This window comes from Crassostrea angulata, chromosome 5 (assembly GCF_025612915.1).
Source record: "Crassostrea angulata isolate pt1a10 chromosome 5, ASM2561291v2, whole genome shotgun sequence".
Lineage (NCBI taxonomy): Eukaryota > Metazoa > Mollusca > Bivalvia > Ostreida > Ostreidae > Magallana > Magallana angulata.
The window spans coordinates 50,576,153-50,597,847 of record NC_069115.1 but is presented as its reverse complement, the minus strand read 5'-3'; the positions used below and the strand labels follow the sequence as shown (position 1 = coordinate 50,597,847).

Sequence of the window (21,695 nt, the reverse complement as noted above, 5' to 3'; positions counted from 1 at the left end):
ATTTATCTAAATAATATCTAGGTCAAGTTTGATTTTGGGTATGATATAGCAATTTTCGACAGAGTTATGGCCCTTGAACTTAGAAAAATACCAGTTATTTGCAGTTTACGTTCATTTTCTTTGTGGATGTTTCCAAGGGAGGGGGGCATAACTGTTTCACAAACGTCTCTTGTTATTATGCATTATGTATTTTTCTGCAACGTCCCCACTTTCATATTCCACATGAATCACCAAAGGAAGCATTTTTGTGTTCAATTTTTCTGACAGAAATGATAGGAGGATCTGCTCTATGTATATTCCTATGTTAAACTTCTAATCTCAGTTGTGGCCCCGCCTTACCTGCCAAGAATCATGTTTGAAATAAAATTGATTCTACATGCATATTACCTGAAAATTCTTTTCTTTTAACTTGATTCTTTGAAGATTTTTTTTAAATGCTAGCATTTTTTTAAGAGTTGTTAATCATTTTCCTTGTGTAAAAAGGTCTGGCCCTTTATTTTAACCTTGAACTTCTTTCACCCAAGTTTTGATTGAAATTAAACAAGTATTTCTTAAGATAAAATTGAAAATGTAAAAATGGACAGACAAACGGACAGACAAATAGACGCACGATACAAAATGTGACCAGAAAATCTCGGCTTTCAGCCGAGCTGAACAAAAAATCAAACATAATATCACATAAAATTATACACTGTATTTATACAATATGTCCATTCATCTAAAACATTCAATATTCATTCACATTACTCAATAACATAGGTTAAGCAGTTTATGAATGAAGTTCAGTTATCTACACAAATGTCGTTGAGTAAACATTTTCAAAACGATTGCACTTACAATTTTTGTTTTGATTTATTTATTTCAAAACAAGTTTTAAAACAAGTGTTAGATACATTCATTTGTATGTTTGATTGGCAAGAATAATATCACAAAAAACTATAGTTCCACATTATACTATACATCCAGGTTTAAACGATGTTCATTCAAAACTATGAAAAATTTCCAAGATTTCTTTTTTGAAACGCCCTCTCTATAAGGTTTCAATACAGGGCTAAAAATAAAGGAGTCTGGGATTTTGCCTTCCAACAGACCCGGATGATAACATAAAGAGGTATTCCGAATGACCTCCGAATAAAAAAGATGTCAACATATCTCCCATTATAAAACTCCGTAAAAAAAACACTTTTCGTTCCTGTGAATTTTTTCAAGTATAAATGAAAATGTGTCAATGAAGCTTGGATATTTTTCCTATCATCTGTTTTATATTACATTTCTTTCACAGGAATGCGTAATTTCATTAAAATTTTTCCAAACGTGCCATATAAACATCTTAAAATAGACTATAAATTATAGGCAATACTCAACCAATTCAGTTTTAGATATTAAGGCAGATTTGATGATTAGTTTGTTGACTACCAAGCCTCCTTAAGTTGTATATAACATTTAGTCTTCCTCTTACAAATAAGTAACAGCGAATGCTATAGTAAGGTAATTCCTGGACAGGTATATATATTGATTTTGAATCATGAATTGCCAAAAAAATAACATGTATCATACATTCTGATGAATGAATTTTGATCTATAATTCGTGTTTAAAGATCTTGTTTACTCAGGATTTGAGTTGTCAAATTCGGATAGATATAAGGTTTAATGTCATTAGTAAAATTAATTCAAAACACAAAAAAGTATTTATAAAATGAATTATCATTCACTTAACATTCGATCTTCTACTATAATTATTAAATAATTAAATTAAATAATTAATTAAAGAAATAAGCTTCTAACAATAACAAACTTGCTGGAAACAGGAAAGTCAGAAAAAAAATTCTAAATTTATTTTACTACTCAATGAAAGTATATTATTTGGAAGGATTTTTATTAAAAACATTTCAAACATATTCAAAGGCCACTAACTTAAAAAGTAGGTCATTGACCTAGTTTTTTGAAAGTGAAAAATATACACTGCAATCAATTGTCTAAAATATACAATAGATGTGTTTACATTATCATCAATGGATTATTGTTTTTCACTCTGACTAAGCGCAATCCTTAAAGTTAGAGAAAAGGCATTATAATGAAAAAGAAAATAGAATATTACATGCCATGCATTTGGACAAATATTTACAAAATCAGGAGTTATCTATACTAAAGTATGATTTTTGTCACTGGATGATTATCACTTGCCGTCTTCAGGTAACATTCTCATATGAACTAGGCTTAACTGAAATCATAAAAGAAATGATTCTTGAAAGAGAATCACAAACAAACAAATCGATCTCATATTCAATAATAAATTTTTTCACATACAAAGTAATGGCATTGAAACAAGATAAATATTCCCGTTTGAAAAAATAAAACATGAAATAAAAGTTAAAAGTTTACCAGAACAGTGTTTTGGTTTTTATTACCTGATCTCGAAAGTATATTTGTTTCAGACGATCATAGATCGATTTTTTTATGATATCTGAATTTTAGCATTTCAAAACTATAGTCTGTCCCAAAATATTTTTGCTGCACATATTGCTGGACAAAAACAGATTTCCTAAGGAGATTTATAATGTGGAATGATGGCATCTTTTCTCCATTCAGAGGTCACTCGGAATACCTCGCACAATTTTTCAACGTTATCATCTAGGCTTAATTATGGCTGATGCAATGCAAAATCCCCGTAGACTTTCTATTTTTAGCCGTGTGTTGAAACGTGACAAGCTAGAGGGGGCGTTTCAAAAGAGAAATCTTTGGATTTTTTTTACATGTATGCTATTGAATAAATATCGTTTGAATCAAGGTTTTAATATATATCGAATAATTTAAGAAAATATGCGGCAAAAATATCTTGGGACGGACTTTTATATAAACTTTAAATCATGCATCAACAAAAAATAAGGTTTAAACACAAAGAGATAAGATTTATAGTAATTTATGCTGATATGCTTTTTTCGTGTGTTTGTTGCTATCAAAAAAAGGTTTAAGAAACAATCCTAATTTAACCCATTTGCAACCTTTATTACGGCCTATTTATTCAAGAACAGGATTATTATACCAGGGTTATTTTAAAAGAAATGTTATAGATGCAATAAAATTGTTAAAATAATCGGCGTTAAGTGACAAATATTCGTGCTTTTTTGTCCACCTATTTCTATTCCGATTTGTTTCTGAAGGCAATATATTTTATAGAGTATGAGGTAAAGGTAGTCATCGTATGTTAGCGACCCCAATTTTAGATCCTTTGCTTTCTGAAAGATCTTGAGAAGTCCTTATAATTAGGAAAATAAATTGTGCACGATGCTCTTTTCACATTTTTTTAAAATTTTGTTTTCATTTAGTAAAAAATAACACTTCTTGTGATCCATAAAGTTGTATATTGGATTAATAAGTCTGTGATCAGTTTCATCGATGACACTTAAAAAAAGTAATGGACTTTATTAATTATAAGCTTTATAATATAGATGATGAGATAAGAACCAAACTTCAATTTTCTGTTAGAGCGCATGTCTTGTAATTTATTTATTAACATGGCATATGACTTTATAAAACAATTAACCACGTTGAGGGTACCCTGTTCACTCACTCTTTTAAGTTGATAAATTAATTCCAGTATAATTTCTAGTGATTTCTCTCTATCGAAGCAAAATATATCGGTATCACTATTCGAATGTCCGACCTTTTAATTCCTTGACAAAAGGCACTGCATAGTTACAATGAAATGACCATAATGTTTCCTAATTCTTAATACAGTTAGAAAAGTCTATTTTATATCTATTATATCTATTTCAAAATATTGTGTTGTGGTGTTGTTTGGAGATTTTTTAAAATTTTGATTGGTCAAATTGTTATGCATCATTTTATACAATACATCGCCCATGAGAATTGCAGTGCATTATGCGACATTACTTTTTGATCAACCCTCCCTTGTACATACGTTTGCTTAAACAACCCTGCTGTTCATTGTACTCTACTGCATTGTTTCTGCATTGTTCTCGTTTAAAATCAAAACGACTTTGAATAATTATCTTTACAAGCTAATTTTGGGAACCATTATATTTCGTTAGAAAAAGGCGTTTATTTTTAGAAGAAAAAAATAAAACAAAAAATAAAAAAGGGATCAAACCTTGTAAATTGACATGTTCTCTAATGGAATGAATTTTTACAGCGAGATTAAAAAGACCCAACGAAAGAATAAATAAACATTAGCACAGACGATACACGTTGGGAAACAAATGGTTGTTTAGCATTTACCTTTTTTAACTTCTGTTGAATTTTGAACAGAACTCTGAAGACAAGTGTAGATCAATGAATATTGGTCCTGAAAAAATGATATATATGGAATTTATATCTAATCATCTATCTACGTATATATCTACATGTATAGATCTATCTATCTATCTATCTATCTATCTATCTATCTATCTATCTATCTATCTATCTATCTATCTATCTATCCATCCATACACCCATCCATCCATATATCCACTCATCCATCTATCTATCTATTTATTTATCATAGCCCAATGCTTTGTATTTTTTCAATCTATGTCAAGAGTATTGAACGCATCAAACAATCATACAGTCTTGTGTATTTATTACTAAAACTTGTTTAGACTCGACTTCTTTCTTCTCCTGGCATTCATTTTCAGCACTCATTTTTACTTCTACCATATTCATTAACAGTAAATTTAATGATCTGCATTTAGAGTTCAATATATTTATTTCTTTTGCCATATATTAAAATAAATTTAAATCTGATTAGTAGAAAAGTTGTCGTACACGCAATTTCTATTTTTGTATAAAACGATTATGTTTTATCTTTTAATTTTGTATAAATTGTTTTGGTCAAAATGAATGGTAACTTTGCCCCCAGATGTAGGCTTGATCATCAGAAACAGGAGTATTGCTGTCTCCCTCATCGGTATACTTTGATGATATACCTAAACATTTTTAGCTTATTAACAATAATATTCAATAAAATTGATACTTCTGAATGAATTGAAGACATTCTTTCTTTGAGCACTTTAAGGGTAGTTCCATAAACGTCAATACTGTCACTGCCAGAGAGGATGGAGTTCATGAGGAAATCAACCACGATGTACACACCACTAAAGTCCATGTCAGAGCTTGAACCAAAACAAATTAACGATTGTTAATCTGAATGTCATTTTATAATCCTAAATTGTTATTAACACAGCATTAATGCGCTGAGAGAAAAAGTTTAAACTATGTTAAAAACGATTATGAAAAATGGATACATTGATTAATTAATTATTGTAAGTAACCGTTTTATGGATATTGTATAGAATTTACATAGCCTACTCTTTCAATATATGTGAATTAAAAAATATAAACGTCACCTACCAACTGCCATGAACGACACGTGGTCCGTGAATGGTAATACCCTTATTTGTTTGTTCAACTATGGTGACAAGATTCGGAATTTGTTCTTGCAGGAAGGAAATATCCAGATTGGTAACATGGAAATGACCAACATTTTTTGTCTGCTTTCCCTAAATTAAAAATCACAATAAAGCCAAAAGTGTGGCATACTATTTAACTGTGATGAAACAGAGCTTAATAAAGTAACCTTAATACCCTTGATAATTTGAAATTTCGCAGAGTCAGATCTTCTGATATGTTGAATGTTGCGAGTAATTCAACATCGATTCTTCCAAATGACCGAACCACACAATCTTTGCTCGGATAATAGCATTCATTCTTGTAAGAAATCGAAAGTGCATGTGTATTTAATAATGCAACAGCTAATTGTACAATTTCCAAAGAGAATGTAGACTATATAAATTATGTTTGCATACACTGTATATTTACGTTGAGATATATTTAGGCTAATGGTATCGAATGTTATAAACCATATTCTCATTAGCCTTATTAAAATATTAATATAATAACATAGTGATTAGATAGTGTTTTCAAATTTTGAGAATATCAAAAAATTACATACATTATCTACAAAAGAAAATTTATTATTACGCTTAAATAACAAAAGTCGGTTTATACCTTTATATCTTCATTTTTTTCTGTCAGTGCAATTATCGATGGAACATTTTGTTCCCAAAGCATTTGCCAAAAGTCTGCTGTCGTCCTTTGAAGAGGATACTGTGTCATTATATACAAGCCGTTCTTCAAAGAAAAAAAAATAGATCAACAAACGGCATTTTATAAATATTCAGTATGCGTTAAGTACTTAATGAATTTTTTAAATAATATAAGTGGGGGAAAGTACATACCAAAACAATACTTGCGTTGATATAATTGTTAGACGAACTTGATTCCCGTTTTTGAAGTTTTACACGATTAAATTCGTCTAGATCAAGAGAATAAAACAACTGTTACATGTACTATCTTGTTGTCAAAACATTGTCTCTCATTTACATAAAAAAATGTTAATTTCAAGTAAACACCGTTATAAATTACACTCACAAGGAACAACACCGCTTCTATTTTTTGATGGTACACCCATCGATATTGCTGTACCTGCAGTTATTCTTTCGCTAGACTGAAGTAACGCCTATCCGTATTTGTAAAAAAAGAAGTAAAAGTTAATTGTTTAAGTAAAAAGTGAGATATTGCCTTCTGTCTCTTGCATGCATTACACAGGAGCAAAAGTGTGCATATAAAGAAAGTTTTTATCTCATATGTATTTTATTTGAATTCATGTACGAATTATTGATATGTATATCATGTTGTTTTCTTACTTGATATTCTTCAGTGAGTTCCTCTTTGTCATTTTTCATTAGGGTGATCACATGATTAACAAAACGATGCAATGCAACAGATCTACAAATTATTGAACGAAAGTTTTCATATGATGTTAGTGTCATGTGAAACAAAATACTAGTTTTTAAAGAATGTTCTAACAAAGAAAGTTGGCTTCTTGAAATATTTGTATTCGCATATCTTGAACGAGTAAATTCGGTTTTATCGTATATATCATTATGAAATTACAAATAATTGATGTTTAAATACACATAATATTTTTAACGTGGCAATCTACGATAAAATCTTAAGATATTACAATACATTTCCCATTAGGATTAAGAAAAATATATCAATGCATTGGTGAAATGAAGAAAAAAAAAACTATCATCTTACTCTCTGATGCCTTCGTAAATTTGAAGATCTGTGTAGAGAGATGTTATCCTTTTGGCATTCCTAAAATTTTTAATTTTAAATGAAATTCAAGAAACGTATAAACAATTCTTTTTCTGTTCTCTGTTCGGTGCTGAAGGAGTGTGGCATATGGAATTTACATTCCTATACATTTTTATTACTAATTTTTTAGTAAAATTAATTCTATAAAACAATAAAGGTCAAGGCTAATTGATTTAGAAACTAAGATTGTTCATTCATTTATGTATTCATGCTAAATAGATGACAACTTGATTACAGTTAGCATACCCTCGGTTTCGTTTCCGTTTTACACATCCACACACGGCTGCAAATAAAATTATAACCGACCCAATAGCAACACCAATATAGAGATATAAATAATATCCAAGTCCATGCTTGTTTGCTGATGATGTGGAATTCACCGTGCTCGCTTGATGAAGTGTGGGAATCACTGTGGTCAATGAAAAAAACTATTTTAAAAAACATGAAATGTAAAGACTTATTATAATTTTGCAAAAACATACAGAATGTATATTGTATTTGTTGCATTAAAGGGGCATGGTCACGATTTTGGTCAAAAAATTGTTTTCCGATTTTAATATTTACAATGCTTCAGAAAGGCATCTTTAATAGGCAACCGAATTTTGATTGTCATTTGAAGAGTTATAGGCGAGTTACAGAGCTTGAAATTCTTCAATATGTAAACAAAGCGTTTGTTTACATTTTGAACGTTGAAGTAAAAATTTCAGTTTAAAACCTAAAACGCATGTTTTAAACGTTAGGAACTGTTTATCTATGCTTGAAAAAAAAATAAAAAGATAAAAAATAAGCTGGAAAAAGATTTTTACTGGTATTTTGAACCTATGTAAACAAAAATCAGGGCACTAGCCTTGTTTACATGACAAAGAATTGTGTGTCCTGTATCTTGCTTATAACTCTACGAATGACTCTCAAATATAATTTGATAATTAGAAATGCATTTCTAAAGCATAGTAAATAATAAAAACATAAAAATAGTATTGACCAAAATCGTGACCATGCCCCATTTAGACAATAGCAAAACCAACTCAAAAGGATTTCTTCATAGAAATAATATCTATAAAAGTCTTTTTGTGTAGACTTAATTTTTTGCATGGCTTGTCTCTATTATTTCGTTCAAATAAAAACAGAAATATACATTTTTTTTCCAAAACAAGCAGAGCTACATTGTATGTTTTTTAATATTAATTAATGACATTGATGTAAAAAATATACTCATTGTCTGAGTTTTTGCAGTTCTAGTAGTGGATATTGAAGGCCTCGATGTAACTTTTGTACCCTCTAAAAAAGTAAAGAATAAATAACAATAAAAGTTCCGTCGTTCAGTCAAATTTCAGTTCACAAAACAGCACAAGTCCATCTCGTTAAAAATATGTATTTTCTAAAACATAAGCATTGATCATATTCTACCTCACTTCTATATCAAAATGTATTTCTTGTGTCAAAGAAAAATATGATTATTATTGTAACATTCAAGACTATCGAACCTGTATAAGACTTGCCTAAATTACTGATGTTAACATATCGTATTATCGATCCCGTCCCACAAATTTCATAATCTCCAGTCTCGCAAAGGAATTGTGTGAACTCGTCTTCGCTGGTTATGTTATAGACGATGGTACTAGATCGAGTGTACTGGCATCCGAAACGAGAAGGAACTGTGTGATTAGTAGTGAGAGGGAATACCACAAAAGAGTGCTGAGAGGCTTTTTTGATGCACCATCTTATAATCTGAAATGGAATTTTTATATAAATTTCTTTTTTTAAAAATATCACATTCTAAAACTTTTATATGGACCATTATATAAGAATGTTATCGAAATGCTAGAAAATTAAATAAGGCAATCAATAGGTACCCGCTAACACGAAAATATACTGTATTTGGACAATTTATGCTTTCTAAATCGTGAAGTGCTTCATAATAATCGACAAACTGATCTAATCCAGTTTAATGAGCATCACGTTTGTAGTCCTAATAATTTAACTTTTTTTCTTTCCAATGTAAAAAGAAAATTCAGAGACCATTTACAAGGCATTGAATATAACATATTTTACTTAAAAACTTAAACTGCATTGATATTTTTTTTTTACCTTAATCTATACTACTATATTAAAATAATAGACTCGGATTTTTGGGCTTTAATACCGAGAAATCGGAAGACTACTGTCTTTTGTTTTATATATTTTTTACATCATTGGTACTTGGAGATTACCAATTTGTTTTTTATTTTTTCACAATCAGGCTTCGCTAATTAATAATCAAAGAAAATTCCTTTAAAAAATCTGGGAATCGTCTGAATTTTTTGGATTTTACAATTTTGCGCATGCGCATTACTTTCACGCTAATTCACGGTATGCTCTTTAGTTTATGTTTCCACAATATCACATTTGCATGGATAAACTCAAAAATGATAATACAAATACGTGTATATTTTCATTAACATTTGCTATATATTCTGGTCATGAAAGAAAATACGGGAGATAACTCTAACTCAATGCGTTTGATATGAAAAACTCCGAGAGTTCTGAATGTCAACATGGTGAGCAAATCTGATGTATCTATTTCGTAAATGCCCGACACGCACGGGTCAAAGTCTAGTCTTTTTAAAAAATGTTCTTTATGCGATAAAAGTTTTTTTTAAATATAATATACTGTAGAATGGGGGATGTGTGTTTTCGGAACTCTGTAACTAAACTTTTTTCAGTTTTCATTCAGAACAAATGCCTCTAATTCCCTCCTTATTAGGCTTATCATTAATATTTTGGGAAAACTACTATTCAAAATATACAAACTTTCCTACAAGGTATTTTTTTCTGAGATGTCCATACTTTCATACCCCCCCCCCCCCCCGTTTTCATGACCCCTCAGCTTTATAGACCACCTTGGCTAATTCTGTAACGTGTAGGGGGTAGACTATCTGTCTGACGTTACTATGGGATAAGGGTCTGCGTAGAATCAGACTTCGGAGAACAAAACAGATTGACACACCGTATTTACAAGATCTTGGTCTTCCTGGACCAGGCTATGGATGAAACCGAGCACCGTCTCAATTAGATGTCTTAGACCTTTGACCCACACCAAGGTCTCTAACCAAGTGCCCAAGCACAAGGTCTCCGTGCTACCTGGTGAGCCTTTACCAGGCTACTTCTCAGTAACAAGGGTATCTGCGCTACTACTAGGTCTAAACAACAGAGGTTCAAACGCCTCGTATAACCCAGTTCCCTATAGAGGATACCAACACCCCTTATAGCCAAGATGCTCAACCGAGGATACCAACACCTTGAAGAGCCCGATACCCAAGAGAAGATGCCAACACTTCTCTTATCTGAACTCACTATGTGTTTAGCCGAGCTGTAGCTATCGATAGAGGATGCCAACACCCCTATCTCCGTCGAAAACGTAACCGCTACCAAAGTGATCAACATTTTAACTCGCAGAGAGTACTCACAGACAAGAGTTTCGAAAAGACGTACACAGGCTGTAACCACGTAGTCAAGCCCCCTCACACACACGGAAAGGCCTTATATAAATAAACTGCTCTAAACAATAAATGGGTGTTTAGTTTCATCCATGCCATATTTTGAATAAATAATACTGCCTGTATTATAGAGAAACCTCTGTTATCTCTAAATCTTAATATTTATATACAATGATTATTATTGTAAAGAAGATCAAATAATATACTAATGATTAGAGATAATTAACAAGCATTTAACGATGTAAATCTATATAACTAAGGGAGGTAACTCTATAACAAAAATGCGTGCCTCGCTACATTACCCCCTCCCTAAGTTTATGCGCCCTCGCATAAAATATGTCTTTGCCTAAGACAACTGGCTAATATCTAACATAGTCTTGCAACCAGACTGGTGGTCTTCGTGTTCGCTTATTCTCTGAGCAAACACCCTCGAGATTCCTTCCCCTTTCCGATTCGTCCCCATCGGATCTTGGTAACTCATCATCATCAGCCTTTAGATCTGCATCTACTTCTTCGTCTGCCAACACTTGGGAATTGTGTAGCTTCAGTCTGTCTGCATGAATGACCTGTAACTTGCCCCGATATCCACAGTCTACCTCATAGAGCAGGTCAGACTTCTTGCCTACAATAGTGTATGGCCCTCTCCAGTAACTAGTAAACTTGGGACTGTGGCCTACCTTCCTCTGTGGGAAGAAAACATACACTTTGTCGTTTTTAGCAAAGCGTTGCCAGTGCATCTTTGCATAATGATACCGCTTTTGTCTGTGCATTTCTTGCCCCGTGTGATAACGCACAGCACTAAGCGCTTCTTCCATACGAGCTTTTAGCTCCCGTGCCCATTTATGCTGTGGAACTTCATTGACATCTGGTGGCATCTCGTACATAATATCGAGAGGTGTCGCAACCTCTTTCCCAAGCATCAGAGAGTTTGGAGTAAACCCCGTAGTCTCATGCTCTGCAGACCTGTATGCCATCATAACGTACGGCAAGTGAACATCCCAGTCTTTATTGTTGTCATCTACATAGGCGCTAAGCATTGTTGATAATGTTTTTTTAAAGCGCTTGACCATGCCGTCAGACTTTGGGTGATACGGCGTTGTCCTTGTCTTCTTTATCCCTAAAAGCTTGCAGACCTCGGTAAATAAGCGACTCTCAAACTGCGAGCCTTGGTCAGAGTGAATTACATAGGGAACCCCAAGCCTCACAATGAATTGTTCCACAATAATTTTTGCAACGGTTTCAGCTTCCATGTTCTTCATTGGAAAGCTTTCTGTCCACTTGGAATAATAGTCAGAAATTACCAAGATATATCTATTCCCTTTCTCTGTCAATAGTAGTTCTCCAAGTATGTCTGTGGCAATGCGCTCCATTGGCACTCCTGCCTGTGTTATCTGCACAGGCGCTCGTTTGCTTTTCTGGCACCCTTTTCGTCTGCTACATTTGTCACATCCAGCGATGTATACCCGAACATCAGACTGGATCCCTGGCCAATAATAGCCCTGTCGGATTTTAGGTATTGTCTTAGACACACCAAGATGTCCTGACGATCTGTTGTCATGGTATTGAGCCAGGACTGTGCGTCGCTCACTATATGGCACAATGGCTTGCATCTTTGTACCTTTGTCATCGACCCATTTCCGATACAAAATGCCGTTGTCAATGGTCAGAATTTCGAACTGAGACCAAAGTGACTTAAGGACTCGTCCTTCGCTGCTGATTGTAGCATAATCGGGTATTTTCCACTCTCGACATAAAGGAAGGTTTAACTTCGACATGAGAGACAACTGGTACAGTTTCACGTTCCTGGTCCGTAGTAAAACCACATTGCTTACATGGTTTGCGACTGAGTGCGTCAGCATTAGCATGTTGTTTGCCGGGACGGTGTTCAATTTTCATGTCAAAAACGCTTAGTGACTCTAGCCACCGAGCCAACTGTCCCTCGGGATTCTTGAAGTTAAGCAGCCAACGCAAGGAACTATGGTCTGTGCGAACTGTAAACTGCTTCCCATACAGAAAATGTTTAAAATACTTGGTAAAGAAGACAACTGCGAGCAACTCTTTTCTGGTGACGCAGTACTGGCGCTCAGGCTTAGAGAGAGTACGACTAGCATAGGCAACGGGCCTTTCTACACCGTCAATGCACTGAGATAGAACGGCCCCTATCGACATATTGCTGGCATCCGTATCCAGGATAAATTCATGGCTAAATTTGGCATTGCCAGCACAGGTGCCTTACATAGTCTCTCTTTTAAATCAAGAAAGGCTTCTCTGCATTCCTTTGTCCATTCCATGGCACTTCCTTTCTCTGTAAGCTTGGTCAGCGGTTTGGCTCTTTCAGCAAACTGTGCTATAAACCGTCTGTAATATCCACAGAGACCAAGGAAAGAACGGACCTCGCTCACATTGCATGGCTCAGGCCAATTTTTCACTACCTTAACTTTCTCTGGATCTGTTGAGATCCCTTCCTCTGAAAAGACATGGCCCAGGTACAACACTTTCTTGGCAAACAATGTACACTTCTTAGCTTTCAGTTTAAGGCCAGCATCAAGAAGTCTATCAACCACGGTTCTTAAATTCTGGATCATGTCTTCAAATGTCTTCCCTACGATGATAATATCGTCTAGGTGGATCAAGCAGGTCTCCCACTGCAAACCTGTCATTACTTTCTCCATAAGTCTCTGAAATGTTGTCGGTGCGCAGCTTAGACCAAATGGCATTTTCTTAAATTGAAACAGCCCTTTCCTTGTCATAAATGCTGTCTTTGGACGGTATTCTGGCTTAACTGAGACTTGCCAATACCCGGAAAATAGATCGAGAGTACTAAACCACTTGTTGCCTGACAAGCTATCTAATGACTCGTCGATCCTGGGAAGCGGGTAAGCATCCTGTATTGTCACTTTGTTAAGCTTCCGATAGTCAACACAGAAGCGTGTGGAACCATCCTTCTTACGCACTAAAACTACTCCAGCTGCCCATGGGCTGGACGACGGCTCAATGATTCCATCCCTGAGCATCTCTTGCACATGCTCATCTACGGTATCAGCTGAGTGATATGGGAGCCGACGCAAAGGCTCTTTTATTGGTTTGGCATTACCGACATTTATTTCATGTTCTACAACATTGGTAGAACCAAGCTCAGAGTTGTCCTTTGCGAACAAATGATTATATTCTCTTAGAAGACTCCACACAGCTTTTTTCTGTTGGTCTGTCAAGTCCTCACTGCAACGACCTAATAAACTCTTTAACTGATCAACAAGGCCTGAGGACTGTGTTACACTTTTGTGCACGATACCAACATGTTCAACAGGAGTTAGCTGAGCCAACAGCGTTCCTTTTCTGACTAAGCATGATTCGTCAGAGGGGTTCAGCAATCTTTCAGGTACTATGTTAACACTCTGTACCAATGTTCGTCCAACAATTGCTGGTAAGTCGTTTCTATCTCTCTCCACAGGTTCAATAATACTATCACAATTGTAGAGACACTCGCCTTTAGGTACACAAATCTGACCAGACATAATAACTTCTTGTTTTGCAGGGATCGTAACTTGGTTCTTATTCACAACCCTAAAGCAACCAAAATGACCTTTCTTTTCCATGTGAAATTTATTAAACTTCCCAATATACAGTTCTTGGTTCGGCACATCGACCACGCACCTGTACTCTGTTAGGAAGTCTATGCCAATAATACCATCGACTGTTAATTCAGCTACAGCGGCTGTGATATTACATGAAAAATTGTCGAACTCCAAAACAAACGTTCCCTTTCCAGATACATTTAACATTTTCCCACCTGCATCTAGTGCATTCTTCTGCATAAGCTCTAGAGCAGGCATGCGGTCATGAGCAATTCTTTGGGCTATTGCTGAGGAAACAAGTGTCAGAGTAGCACCCGTATCAACCAGTAGGTTCACTTCAATGCCTTGAAGTCTGGACCGTAGAAACATTCCGGCTTCTACACCAATCGTATCGGCGCCTACTGAACCACTTGCTTTTCTTTGCTTTTTCTCATGCTGTTTAAAATTCCCAGCATTCAACTTCCGATTCTTTAGTGCAAAGCAGTCTTTGCGCATGTGTCCAGGCTTGTGACAGTAATGGCACTTTATGACTTTTCTCTTTGTATGCTCTCTTCTATCGTCACTTGCTGCCAAAGACGAGGGTTTTCTTTGTCGTATTTCGTCTACATTTCTTTGGAGCCTATCAAACTTGCTAGTGAGGTCTTTGATCATCATCGCTAGATCACTCTCGTTTGAACTCTGTACTTCGTTGACTGTTTCAGTCACTGTAGTTCTTAAATGGCTCTTATGTTCAGCCCTGTTGAATGCTTCCAACTCAACAGCTGACTTAACAGCTTCATTGAGGTTTGTGGGACGCGATTGTTTTATCCGGATTCGCATGTCAGAATCTACCAGAGCATCCACAAACTGATCTTTGGACAGGGTCTCTCGTATTTCAAAATTAGCCGTGGGGTATGCCAGATTCGCTAGTCTACGAATGGCTTGGGCTAGCTCTGGGAGTGGTTCACCTGGTCTCTGCCGACGTTCTTTCATTTGCACCCTGTATAGCTCTGTCTGGCCTGGAGGGGCAAATCTCTCCTCAAGAACTTTAACCCGTTCATAATAATCAGGAATCGTTCCTTTGGGAAAGTTTCCAAGAACCCCCAATGCATTTCCTATCAACGATACAGCTAAGTAAGTGCCCTTACTTCTCTCTGTCCAACCATTCAAATCTGCACAGGCCTCGAAGTGGCTATGGTAGTCCTGCCAAGGGATCGAACCATCATATGTGGCTGGCTTCATATTCACACCAGTAGATTTGTTCGCTTTTCCGCGTGTGTCATGTGCATCTTTTCTAATAGGAGATGGGAACCTGACTCTAGGTGCTTTGCGCACTGTAACGCTTGGAGCAAGGTAATCATCCTCTAAGAACTCAGTCATAGGATGAGCTTTTTCTCTTGGGTCCAGATAATCATCCTCTGAGAACTCCGTCCTAGGAGGTCTTTTGTCTTTCGGTCTAGCACCCATATCAGCATAGTTTAAAACCTCGCTTCTCTGCGCTCTTGTACTATCACCGGGCTGTTTTGTCTGAGGCATTGCGTTTGTTGCCAAGACTGGTGATGCACTTCGTCTTGGTAACATAGATGGACGTCCAGTGTCCATCCCAGAGTCGTATAAAGCAGGTGCCTTAGTTTCTCTGGGCAGAGGGGTGGAGTGGTCTCTGTGCGCCAAACTATCCTGAAGCTTCTTCAGCTTTTGATCTATGAACGAGATTTCTCTTTCAACTTTATCCATAATGACTTATTACAATGTTTTGCAGCTCTCCGATATCTGTCTGACGTTACTATGGGATAAGGGTCTGCGTAGAATCAGACCTTGGAGAACAAAACAGATTAACACAACGTATTTACAAGATCTTGGTCTTCCTGGACCAGGCTATGGATGAAACCGAGCACCGTCTCAATTAGATGTCTTAGACCTATGACCCACACCAAAGTCTCTAACCAAGTGCCCAAGCACAAGGTCTCCGTGCTACCTGTTGAGCCTTTACCAGGCTACTTCTCAGTAACAAGGGTATCTGCGCTACTACTGGGTCTATACAACAGAGGTTCAAACGCCTCGTATAACCCAGTTCCCTATAGAGGATACCAACACCCCTTATAGCCAAGATGCTCAACCGAGGATACCAACACCTCGAAGAGCCCGATACTCAAGAGAAGATGCCAACACTTCTCTTATCTGAACTCACTATGTGTTTAGCCTTGCTAGTTCTCTGCCGAGCTGTAGCTATCGATAGAGGATGCCAACACCCCTATCTCCGTCGAAAATGTAACCGCTACCAAAGTGATCAACATTTTAACTCGCAGAGAGTACTCACAGACAAGAGTTTCGAAAAGACGTACACAGGCTATAACCACGTAGTCAAGCCCCCTTACACACACGGAAAGGTCTTATATAAATAAACTGCTCTAAACAATAAATGGGTGTTTAGTTTCATCCATGCCATATTTTGAATAAATAATACTGCCTGTATTATACAGAAACCTCTGTTACCTCTAAATCTAAGTATTTATATACAATGATTATTATTGTAAAGAAGATCAAATAATATACTAATGATTAGAGATAATTAACAAACATTTAACGATGTAAATCTATATAACTAAGGGAGGTAACTCTATAACAAAAATGCGTGCCTCGCTACAATTCCATACAAGGGGTTGACAATCCGTTCAATTTGCATGTCGTACCTTTACATGTAAATATTCTAATTACTCTAAAAATATCCTTGTACCTTTTTAGGATTAGTGCCGATTTCTCCCTGACATGTTAGTTTGAGAACCGTTTTATCCGGAAACCGGCGTTCTTTTGTATCGGGGCCATTGTTATAAATCTGTACTGTAGGTTCGTTTAGCACTGTTGGTTTACCTAAACATATAACATTAGATATATATTTATACCCAAAATGGATATATTTTAAAAATATATACGATATTGAAAATAATTCAAAAATGACCTCTTTTTTGAAGTTTTGATGTTTAACTGTCATTTCAACTCATAATTTTAGAAATTTAATACAAAAGCATTTCTAAAAATTTGAAATTTAGATATAAAATCTATTATGATTGAAGGCTACTAAAGAATTAAATAATTGCTTTACAATTATTTATCATTCACATTAAAAATTCAGATAATCCATACTTGTATATGTGATGGTAATTTGATCTTCACCATGCGCCCTATCATTAAAGCTAGTTGTATAATGATATCCTGACATTTTGCATTTGTACGTGGTAAAATCTTCTGGGCACAGCACATTTTTTTTATCGATTGAAAACTTCAATTCTGCTGAGTTCGTGCCGTTTACTGATCCTGAGACGGTAGCTCTTCTTTCCAATAACGTGTTTATCCAATGGGGTTTTTGATCCTGATTGATGGAAACGATTGTTTGAAACGATCCACTTTCATTCCTCAGCAACTCTAAAGAAACTATTGCTTTAAGATGTGAAGGATTCGTGATGGAACAGATGATATCAAGATCGTTCTCCAAATACTTCACAGTAGGTGGTACAGCTTGCATTTGTACGTTTTGTGATCGAGCTACAACGAAAAAAATACATGTATATCATTCAATGGTCACCAACTTCATGACAAATATTCTACATTAGCAAAAAATAATACGATAAACTCGGAGTCAGTGTTTGTGTCTTTTTTGTTGTTGCCTTTTAAAAAGAAAATAACACTGCAATTGGGGTTTACTTTTTTTCTTAAGAAATGAAAGCTTAAAAAAATCAGAAGTAAATATTTGTATAACTTGATGGGGAAACTTTTTTTAAGAAACTTTTTTGTCGTTTCTGTATAAATCATTTGTTTGCAGACAGCTTATGATAAAAAAAAATGATTTTCCCCGGAATGTTTTTTGTTTGTATTTATCGCCTACGACATTTTATCTATCTGTAATGAAGGCCTTTGACTAGTCATTTGTATGGAAGTTCATTTGGCATCATCTATATTTCTCGGTCGTAAAAAACTATCAAAAGTTTGTAGCTCCAAGTCAGAAGAAGAAGCATTATAAACTGCATCAGCAGATGCATTTCAAACAATCATCAATTCCACGTTTAATGATAAAAAAGAATGTGAAGCGCAGACAAAATAGAACTACATGTAATAGACGAATGTTATGGGATAGGGTTGCAGTTAGGTGATAAAGCAATCTTGTAGGAAAACATGTAACATGTATTTGAGAGTCGTGCTCAGCTTTAAGCCTATTGGTTACGGTCTATTGTATTGTCAGCCATCAGTTTTAATTTTTGGCCTGGCAACGTATTGTATTCCTCGAAACATAATTTTCATAATGGGAAAAATGATTTCACAAAAAGCGATACCTTGGCGATGTACAATCACATTAATTCAACAAGTTTATCTGTTGCTTTTTTCGTATCACGTGATTACAATTTTATTAAATGGGGAAAATTGTTTTTTAAACTTTAAATATCAAATACATGATTACTCTGGAAAATCATTTGTTTAAAGGAGAGCTACTGTATACCTCTGTTTTCGACTGCAAATGATCTGACCAAATGCAGTGAGGAACACAAAATTTGATTGGATTACTAATCATATCTTTTTGGAAAATACCGATCTATGTAGCAAAAATCAAATATTATAATGATCTCCTAGATTTATACCTTGATATTGAGCAATTCACTGTTGTAATGATGATTAAGAGAATTTACTTTGTGACTCTTGTATTACTGTGCAGTGTTTCTAAATGATATCATGCAACCAGGTGCAGAATGCGGGCACAATAATATCCGAATTGAGAGTTTAAATACAAATTGGTAATTTTGGCGATTCTGTATCTGCATCGATAGCTCTGGCAGTCTATACAGAGCCATTTATTGCATGTTTTATATAACCTTTGTTTCCTTTAAAACCATGAGGTCTCGTATACTTTTATTTATGACCTTTAAATATTGTATGTAAGCGATGCTTCATACTCAGAACTGCATCTTTTCTCAAAACTTGCATACCAATACTCTTAGTCCCAAATGAAGTTATGTAATCAGGTATGGAATCAGCAAGTTATCAACAATGTGTCATATTTGGCGATCCTGTGTCTGCAACGATAGCCTTGGTACTGAGGACAAACCAATACAATCATGCTTCTGTAACTACTATTGGACTTTGTGGTTCCAACCTTTGCAACTCAATGCGATTATGAACACGGACGTCTTACTATAGTCAATAGTTTTAGTATTAGCTAATCCATAAAAAAATGACCGGTCAATATTTCTAAAACATTGATTAGCTTGGATTGATAACTATATATTAAAGCAAGTGAAGGGTGGACGCGGTTTGCTTTCATAACGGAAACAAAGATTTCCGAGTTGTTGAGAAGTAAAAACAGGAAGTACATATATAGCATGATTCCTATGGGCGGCGGAATATCACCAGTTACCGTTTGGCGCCGAGAAAATGTTGGAAATGGATTTGCGCAGAATTAATATTATACTCGTGAGTTTTATATTGAGCTGAGAAAATTACGGCGATCTCTTTTGAAATTCTTTTTTGATTTTGGGTTTGTTTCTTCATTTTACAAAACAAATGTTGAGTTTGGTTTTCGTGCAGCATTGAATATTTACATTTACAAATTATTTGATTCCTTATATGAACCTATAGAAAAGCAAAAAATTTTTCATGACATTTCAAAGATCATAGCACGAGCTGATCGTTTAAGGGTTGAATTATTGTAATCATAAAATTGGACGGTGATTTTAATAATTCTAAACGATTCTGACGATTTACCGTTTTCAAACGTAAATATAAGTAATAACAGCAATGTTTAAAAGTTCACCGGGATATAAATGTGGTTGATACATGATCAAAACTTCGAGCTTCAAAGGGTTTGATCACGTGACCAACAAAATTAATATCCTGGTGAAAATTTTTAACTTGTTCTTAATTTTTTTGTAATTATACTAGCCACTTTGGGACAATATATATTGCTCTCTTCCTCGCGTCAGACAATTTTTTAATCCTATGAAGGCTAATTTTATCAATGTTGCTCTTAACCCTAGTCAATATTTATATATTAATGACGCTATCATGTGGCGGTCAAACCGATTTTCTGTTTGAGTATCAAAAATGAGATATTTAATTTAAAGTATATTCAAGCTTATATAGATTTTAAAATCATCTTGAATTTCAAAAGTTTGAAAATTGCACTAGTACTATATATAAATACGAACCAGGCAAAACAAGGTAGAAGAAGACGACTAAACTTCCAATTTCTATCTTCCTTTTCTTCATTTTCTTCATCGATATGTGCTTGAGTGCGTTTAAATTTCAAGTAAAGTATGACACCTGTTCTTTCTAATATAGCATAGCATGAGGAAAAAATTATTTCCTGATACCACAACATGTGCATATTTGTGCCAATCACTTAAAAAAGATCTAATTAATCTTTGTTCGTACATTGTATTTTTCAAATATCAGATTTGTGTTTACTCTATTAATATATTGAAAAATAATGAAATAAGGAAGGAAACATAATTAAATGTAAAATATATATCAAATATGAAGAATGCCTCAAAGCTATATTGTATATAATGTTTAGGAAAATAAATTCAGATTGGCAATCTTTAGACAAATATAATGTACTATAGTATATGATTGTAGTTTACGCCTGCAGAAATTTTGCATACTTGTACCTATATTGATGTCTTGAGATATTTTCATATTTTGGCGGTCAAAATCATTAAAACCTGCTGAATTTTGAAGTTGATTGTAATTTTCATTTTATGTTGTAGTTTATAAACTAGACATACATGTAGAAATATTAGTATCATCACAAAAGCTCATTTCCATACTTGTTAGATCATTATTAATTCACTGGACTGACTACGGTTTCTTCCGTTTTTTACGATCTTGACATGAGCACACGGTGGGTGGGACCGGTCGGCAGGGAAAGTTTACTCCTCCTAAGTACCTGATCCCAAGTTTATCTTTTTAGAGGTCCGTGTTGCTATTGTCAATTTTCATCTCTCTTGAATCCTTATCCGAACGTTTTTAAAAGATTATTGTTAAAACATTATATTTTCTACTCTTGGACATATCTGGTCCATATTTTACATAAATAGTGCTTATGGATAGGGTTACATATGTATGCAATGACCTTGAAACACGTTTCTATGTTAAAGATTATGGTCATATCAAATGTCTGCTCAATAAAGGCTTAGACCATTGACCAGAGTGTACATTGTCGTTGAATCAAGTTTAGTAAAAGGTGAAGGTCAAATCAGCCTCTATAAAATGTTTGCCCTCACCTGATGTTTTCCTCTGTTTCACAGTATATGCGTTTCACTATACACATAATGTATTTTATTGATTAGGATATTGCTTTTATGTGTAGATAATAAGAAAACGTTTAGAAAAATTTATTAAATTAATTTTTCAAAGTTTTATTGTATTAGTGTACAAATTATTCAATCAACAAAAATTGAATGTATAGAAAGGCATTTGTACCTCATTTCAATCTTTACTTTATTTCCACATCCCT

At 34.7% G+C, this 21,695-nt stretch overlaps 1 protein-coding gene across 1 annotated transcript; it reads right to left on the bottom strand.

The window, feature by feature from the left end:
- Window positions 1–1,910: 1,910 nt before the first annotated feature.
- Window positions 1,911–17,714, bottom strand: LOC128185489 (receptor-type tyrosine-protein phosphatase H-like). Its single transcript, XM_052855071.1, has 15 exons — window positions 17,336–17,714; window positions 16,929–17,062; window positions 8,649–8,892; window positions 8,377–8,442; window positions 7,411–7,573; window positions 7,105–7,164; window positions 6,708–6,789; window positions 6,433–6,520; window positions 6,240–6,316; window positions 6,010–6,132; window positions 5,587–5,709; window positions 5,353–5,501; window positions 4,976–5,114; window positions 4,240–4,306; window positions 1,911–2,221 (listed from the first exon to the last, which is right to left on the bottom strand). The coding sequence occupies exons 1-15, from the start codon at window positions 17,712–17,714 to the stop codon at window positions 2,190–2,192; spliced, it is 1,926 nt and encodes a 641-aa protein (XP_052711031.1). The 3' UTR covers window positions 1,911–2,189.
- Window positions 17,715–21,695: the final 3,981 nt, after the last annotated feature.